We start from the raw sequence: 7,503 nt of genomic DNA, 5'->3' as shown, positions 1-7,503 counted from the left end.
TCCCACCAGTCACAGCCTCACCCTGGGCACTGCCCACACTGCCCACCCTCCCACCAGTCACTGCCCACACCCTCCACCATCCCACCAGTCACAGCTTCACCCTGGACACTGCCCACAGTGACCACCATCCCACCAGCCACAGCCTCACCCTGGACACTGCCCACACCCTCCACCATCCCACCAGCCACAGCCTCACCCCGGGCACTGCCCACACCCTCACCCCGGGCACTGCCCACACCCTCCACCCTCCCACCACCAGTCACAGCTTCACCCTGGGCACTGCCCACACCCTCCACCATCCCAACAGTCACAGCCTCACCCTGGACACTGCCCACACTGCCCACCATCCCACCAGTCACAGCTTCAACCTGGACACTGCCCACACCCTCCACCCTCCCACCAGGAGTCACAACTTCACCCTGGACACTGCCCACAGTGACCACCATCCCACCAGTCACAACTTCACCCCGGGCACTGCCCACACCCTCCACCATCCCACAGACAAGGGAAGGCTGTGTGACTCAGACAAACACACAGGGCCACTTTCATTGAGTATCCATCCCCCTGAGATCTGTGACCCTGAACAGCAGATGATGCCCCCAGTGTGTCCTGAGGTAGGTCCCAAAGCCTGGGACAAGGCAAGGACACCCACAGCAAGAGCACCTCTGTTGGGTTCCTCAGGAAGGGTCTGGGGACTTGGTCTCTATCCTCCTGGGGCTGCCTGGAGCTTCACCCCTCAGCCCTCCACCTCACTCTTTGGTGGAGGTCACCTGCACCTCTCTCCCTGTTCCCAGCATTGTTCCTGTCGTTGTTCAGTGCTGAGGAGTTTTACTTCTCTGCCTTTGGACTCCCTGTTCAGCATGTCTTTCTCACGTCCTTGGACCAGCGTGTTCCTCCAGCCTTAAAGGGTTCATTGACTTGTTGTAACAGTCTCAAGGTTAAGAATGGTGTTTCTAAGACAATCTCTCTTGTGTTTCATTTGCTGTGTCACATGTTACAAATCTCACAGCCTCGGTCCCTCTCAGCAGAGAGCCCACACACCCTGGATGTGCTGCCAGAGCAAAGATAAACCACTTCTGAATATCCTCCCTTATTCTCCCCTACTCATTTTGTGGGGTTCAAGTTTCTACAGTCACCACTGAAAAAAAAAGAGAGAACACTGCTGGTATTGCCAACCCCAAGATCCAACTCCTCTGCGCTGAACAGCATGAACACATCTTTGACAGGCTTTGGGTCCTCCATCAGTTCCAGGCGACTGAGGCCATTTTACACCAGCTGTGCCTTTCCTCTGGGAGCTCCCCTGGCCACAGTTATGGTGTGAGTGGGGCCTTACACAGCCAGCACACAGCCAAACCTACACCTACGCAGAGATTCATACACAAATCATCAGCACTCTCCCAATTATCCAGCCAGAACACCCAGGTAGGGTTTCTCTCCTTTCGTGCAGGCTGCCAGAAGCTACTATGAATTAACCCTAAAAGCTCCAGCAGGTGTACCCATCCTGTCTGGGGTGGGGCTGGCTTACCCCACGTCACAGCTGCTGATAACACACTGCCTGGTGCTGACCCAGGAGCCCTGAGGGACCCATCCCCTGCATACTGCTCAGAGATATGGAAACACATCATCAGCCCAGGGAAAGCTGGGCCAGACGGCATCGAGGCTCATCAACAATTAATGTTCCCAACCCCGAGTCTCAGGTTTCAGCTGCAGAAGGCAGTCGCTGGGATCCTTCCCGTCACCACAAGGATCACTTAGCCGTGCTCCATTAGGATGACAAGAGCAGTATATTTACTGAAACAGGAGGCTGTGCAGTTTTTCAGGGCCATAATACCCATTTTGGCTGCCTCAGTGCATCAGCCCACGGAAGGGAGAGCAGCCCTAAAGCACTCAGGGCTGCTGTGGTGGATAGTACTTTTCCAGAAAGAAGCCATAAACATGCAACAAATTTATTTACTCTTCTTTTGTGCTAATACTTTACTACTCAAAAGAGGGTCCATATCCAAGTGGTGAAAAGGGAAGCCAGTGGGCCCCCAGTGCCCGAATGAACTTCTCCAACCTTTGTGCTCTCAGCAAATGAACGACAAACTACACATTGATTGTGTCCCTCCCCTGCACTTGCAGAGGTATGATGAGATCAGCAGATGCTGACTGAGGCTTGGGGAGCAGGGGGGCACAAAGTGCCCTCCAGAAGTGCCTTCTTTGGGCCGCTCAAGACCTTCCCCCAGATCCCTCGAGACCCACCCTGCAATCACCAAGTGATTGGCAGGGATCTGAGAGCTCCATGGACTATGGCACAGCTCCATGGAAGCTCCAGGAGACACTGGTGTGAACTCCCAGCTGTAAGAAAAGCAGGGACTGCTGGCAACTCCAGGTCTGCCTGTATCCCACAGCCAGTCCTGCCCAACACTTCTCAATCATCTCTGCCTGGGCCCACTTCCAGAGCACATCCTCTCCTTCCCCCTTCCCTGCCTGGTGATCTTGGTGGCCTGTGTCACATCTCCCAGGCACAGGAGGGGTCTGGTACCTGGATTCTGTGTCAGGGAGAGTGGCCACACCACCACATCACACCAGACACTTGTCATCAACACTGTGGGACACGAACACAGCCCTTGGGAGGGCAGGGATGAGCCTGGCAGCAGCACCAGCACACCTGGCAACAGGGTGAAAGAAAGGGAAGAGGAAAAGGGACAAGTGGGTGCTCCATCATCGCTGCAAATAAGCGAGATTCGGTCAGACCTGGACGACTGAACAGCACTAATGAGCAGGGATGTGAGTGGGGCATTTTCACCACTTAATTTTTTCATTCTGAAGGAAAAAAAGAAAACTCAACAGAATTAATGAGTCCCGACTGAGCCCAGTCCACTCCACTGAGTTACACAGAAAGGAAAAGGAAACATTCAGGAGCTGTTCACACTTTGGAGAAGCTACAAGTGTTCTCACTTCTGCTACAGCAGACCCACACAGGCTGACCCATATCGACCCAGTTTGTCTCCCACCAGCACTAGGAACCCCATCATGGGTTTTCTGCACCCTCCAGGAAGCTGTGACCTGGCTCACCTTAAAGAGGGTCAGACACAGAGGCAGCTGAGGATGCTCTGAGGAAACCCCCTGCGGGGGTAAGACAACAAGCCTCCACCCTGTCAGCTCGAGAACACGTGTCACACCTAACAGCAAAGCAAACACCAGCACCAAACCCTCTGATCACAGCGTGACCTGTCCTCGGGAGGGGACACCCCAGCAGGGGACACCCCAGCACACAAACCTGGCACACACGTCAGCGTTCACCTGGCAGCTTTAGGGTCGGCATTTGTCGCGACCGAAACTCAGTGTGGGTTCACCACAGAGGGATCAGCACCTCAAGAGGTGACAGCTGCCTCCTGCAGCCGTGAAGTGATGGTTTAGGGTGGGACGGGACAGAAATGCATGCAGGTATTTTATATTAGTCCAAGCGAGCGGGTCAAACGCAAACTCCCGCAGAGATGCCAGTGCTCCCCTCTGGATGCTCAGGAGCTGTTGGGAGCAGGTGCCTGGATCGTGCCCAGGGCACAGTGAGTCCCAGCCACACAACCCCAGCCCGGGACCCACCCACAGAGAGCTCCCCGTCCCCGGGACCCACCCACAGAGAGCTCCCCATCCCCATCCCCGTCCCCGTCCCGTCCCGTCCCGCGGAGCCCCGACCTGCGAGTGCCCGTTCAGCAGCACCTCCTCCGCAAACCGCACTTTGACCGGGTTTGTTTTCAGCCTCGCTCTCTTCTCCTCCGTGAGGAACGACGACTTGGGTCCACCCTGGAACAACAGCGGCGGTGGGTCAGGGCAGCGGCCCCGGGCAGGAGCAGAGCCCCCGACACGGGCAGGGCACAGGGTCACCCTCGCCCTGGGGCTGCTCCCACTGCGCTGCCCCGAGCCCACAGAGACGTGTCTGGGGAGGCTCCGAGCTCCCAGCCCTGCTCCAGGCCCTTTTGCCCTGTCTGGGCAGCTGCTGAGCCCAAGCCTGGCTGCCCAGCGAGGGGACACATGTGCCACACACACTCCTAATTTCACTGCGTGGCAGCCGGCTGCTGTGCTCAGGCACCTCCACACCTCCTGCCACGAAGCCAGGGCACCCCAGAACGGCTGTGAATCTGCCAAGAGTTGGTCTGCAGTGGGGCTACACCTAAACCAACACCTGTAGAGAGCCTGGCAGTGATGGACAGACCCCTGCCAGCACGGCACAACCATGTGAGCAGCGTGTCCCGGCTCCGCTGGGCTCCCCATGGTGCACTGTCACACTGCAAACCACTCACAGAACTGCCCAAGGTCACAAAGCTTTGTCACACTGCTGTCACACAACTCTGCTCTCACTGTAACAGGGTCCTGCCAAGCTCACAAGGAGCCACATGAGCTGAGGAACCACCAAGCCCCTGTGCACAAATGTGCTGCTCTTGTACAGAGCCAGAATCCCTCAGCATCCTCCTGCCTGGCTTCCAGGCAGAGTCAACCCTACACCTGCCAGAGGTGCTGGTGCCTCCTGGGCTGCCACAGCCCCATGCTGTCCCGAGGACACGAGGATGGGAGTCAGGAGGAGCCCCTGTGCACATTCAGACCTTCCAGAGCACAGCAGGGCACGGAGAGCACAGCACTCTGCACTTGGGGTCACGGCCTCTCACATCCCAGCCCTGCAGAGGGTCTGGGACCTGGCGGTGGGAGGTGTTACCTCTTGGCTCTGAGCTGCCCTCAGAGCAGGGCAAGAGTCACTCCCAAACCCTGCATCAGGCGTGGCTGTGTTTGGAGATGTCCTTAAAGTGACCTGAAAACGAAAAAACTGATATGGGCTTGTGCCCCACTTGCTTCTCAGCAATGCCTGAGGGCCTGTGAAGGGCACTCCAAATCCCATGGAGGGTTTTCCAGATCCTTTTCTCTCTGAAAAGCCATTGCATTTTGCCTCTTTGGGCAGGCATTCAAGTCTTGCATAACCAACTCCAGTTTTTTCCTTGATCTCCAGATCAGGGCTGGCCAGACCAACAGCCCATGCACTAGGCAAGGGAGATGAGATTAATGGAGAGGGAAACCACCCATCAGTGGGTTTGCTTACAGTTTTTCTGGTTACTTTGGCTTTGTGCATGATTGAATGCCTACACCTGGGAAGCTTTGGGCAGGAAAAATATTTGAGGTTTTCTCTTTCATGTGTCTTTCCTGAAGAGCCAAGAAACCTCAAGCCTGAGAGCTCCAGTAACTTCTGAAGGCAACATCACTCTTGTTTTAAGAATAAACCAAAATAAAAACAAAAAACCCCTCCAAACAAATGAAAAACGCTCCAGAAATGTTTTCAGGTGCTGGGGAGGGGAGAAAGGAGATGGTCTGGATGGAATCTCACTCGGGCCACTTTCATACCTCACAGGAAGCCCACAAACCAAATTTTGTCTTTTCTTTGCGACTCAGCCTTTACACACAGTGAATTCCACGTGGATAACAACACATCCTGCCAGCATCAAGTGCCTTCTGGGGAATTCTCTGCTACAGAGCTCAGCAATCAGCACTAAAACTTCAGGGTGCAACTTTGCCTGTGTTCCCAAAGCACAGCCCGCACCCGGGTCCCAGCCCGTCACCACACAGAGCCTGGGGAACAAGGGATGAGCTTTTCCAGCAGAAGGAAAAGTTTCCTTCCAATCAGAAGGAAAAGCTCACGAGCTTCCAAGGAGCACCCAGGGTGGATGCTGAGCCTGCTGCCACAGCACCTCCCGTTGTGCCCAGGGTTCCCACATCCCAGCGCTGGCACACGAGAGTGCTCCGGGCACCCCTCAGTGCTGGCCACCCCTCCCCAGCAGGACCTGCCTCCCAGTGGGGGATCAGGAGGCCCTCAGGGGGGTATCCCAGCTGCCCCACGGCCGTGGCAATGCCCGGGGGGTGCTGAGAGAGCCGAGGAAAGGCCACTTACGGACGTGCAGCGCAGGACCGTCAGCAGCAGCTCGTCGCCGGCGTCCCTGCAACAGACACGTGGTCAGCAGGGGTGTCCCCTGCCCCTCTGCCCCGGCCGGGCATGGGGTGACACTGCAGCACCCCACCTGATGATGCTGGCAGCTCGTTCCACAGACAGGTCCTCCACCCCCCGGGAGTTGATGCGCAGGATCTGGTCACCCGGCTGCAGCTTCCGCTCGGCGGTGCTGCCTGCAGGGAATGGCACAGCGTCACTCAGGCCTCCAGTCACCAGGGAATCACGCCATCGTTTGGGCTGGAAAACTCCTCCGAGACCGTGGAGTCCAGCAGTTAACTCAGCACGGCCAGGTCCACCAGTGACAATGTCCCCAAGTCTGCACTAAGGATGTCCAGAGATGCTCCTCTTCCCTCCCAGCACCTGCTTCCCTCAGCAACTGCCTCTGGATGGCAAAATGAAAGGGGTTGGAGGACACTGGGCACTGATGCCAGCCTGCGTGCCCCTGCTTGTGCCTGTGCCTCCCACCCAGACTCCCCTCTGCCCCCTGGAAAACCACTCCTGCGTGTGCCTGTGCCCTTGCCACTGCCCACCACACAGTCCAACCAAACACAGGCCTGGCAGCCGTGGGCTCCCACAGCGAGGGAAGGGTTCTTTGTGCCTCAGTTTTAGTAAAATGTTTATTCTTTCTGATTAGGAGAGAAGAAAAGCACAACAGGAAAAAAAACTCCTTCCCCACTTCTTACACCCCAAGACTCTGAGATAATTTTGCCATGTTTCACACGGGAAGAGAAGCAGGAGGTGACAGAGGGACATCCCCCAGCCCACACAGGTGGCCAGCAGAAGAGCCCCAGCCACACCCCAGGCAGTGGGCACAGTCTCTCTCTGGCTGCCACACTCACAACAACAGGTAAAAACCAGGTGGGTTTTGTGCACCCATTAAAAAAAATGAAAGGTAAATAAGAAACAGATTCAAAGTTTTTGACTCAAAACCCTCGGGCCACCTTAAAAGCACCTCTCCCTTCTATAGCTGGAGGAGTGGATCTGCACGACCTCAGCACTGTCTGGACCCAGCAGGGACACTCTCCGTGTCACAGGGCTGGAAGCCGAGGGTCTGTTCAGCAACAGGTCACTGGGGCCACAGCAGAATAAGATGAAATTCTCTAAGATTAGATGAAATTCCCCCTGTGCATCTCATAGAAAACAGCAGGAAGAAGGTTGCTCCCTGCACCACGGAGGTCAGGGCGAGCAAGGGACCCGTGGGGACTCTTGCTGTGGGTCAGAGCCGGGAGATGCCTGAGCACTGTGCGTGCCACGGGCACCCAGGCTGCTGCCTGCACTGCCCAGGGGTCACACACCGAACGGGTGCCTCAGAAACCACACACATCTGGCAGGAGTTCATCGCCAGAGCCCCCGGGGGGAGCTCTCAGAGCCGCGCCCGCGGGCGGAGCCCGGCGCTCACCCTCCTCCCGGAGCTCACCCTCCTCCTGGAGCTCACCCTCCTCCCGGGGCTCACCCTCCTCCCGGGGCTCACCCTCCTCTGGAGCTCACCCTCCTCCTGGAGCTCACCCTCCTCCTGGCTCACCCTCCTCTGG

At 56.8% G+C, this 7,503-nt stretch overlaps 1 protein-coding gene across 5 annotated transcripts in view; it reads right to left on the bottom strand.

Moving 5' to 3' along the window:
* FRMPD1 (FERM and PDZ domain containing 1) overlaps positions 1-7,503 on the bottom strand; it is a 28,336-nt gene that overhangs the window by 12,222 nt on the left and 8,611 nt on the right. For 4 of the 5 annotated variants that reach the window (XM_027709085.1, XM_027709082.1, XM_027709083.1 and 1 more), the window contains 4 exons: positions 6,042-6,144; positions 5,915-5,960; positions 4,694-4,786; positions 3,679-3,786 (listed from right to left, as the gene is read on the bottom strand). In XM_027709085.1, coding sequence (XP_027564886.1) covers positions 3,679-3,786; positions 4,694-4,786; positions 5,915-5,960; positions 6,042-6,144 — 350 coding nt within the window. The remainder of the gene's footprint in view (positions 1-3,678; positions 3,787-4,693; positions 4,787-5,914; positions 5,961-6,041; positions 6,145-7,503) is intronic. The other variant, XM_027709086.1, reaches the window with a different exon arrangement.

The sequence above is a fragment of the Neopelma chrysocephalum genome, unplaced genomic scaffold (assembly GCF_003984885.1).
Source record: "Neopelma chrysocephalum unplaced genomic scaffold, ASM398488v2 Primary Assembly neopelma1_96687, whole genome shotgun sequence".
NCBI lineage: Eukaryota > Metazoa > Chordata > Aves > Passeriformes > Pipridae > Neopelma > Neopelma chrysocephalum.
The sequence above is the reverse complement of the archived record's forward strand: the minus strand, read 5'-3'. Positions and strand labels throughout refer to the sequence as shown.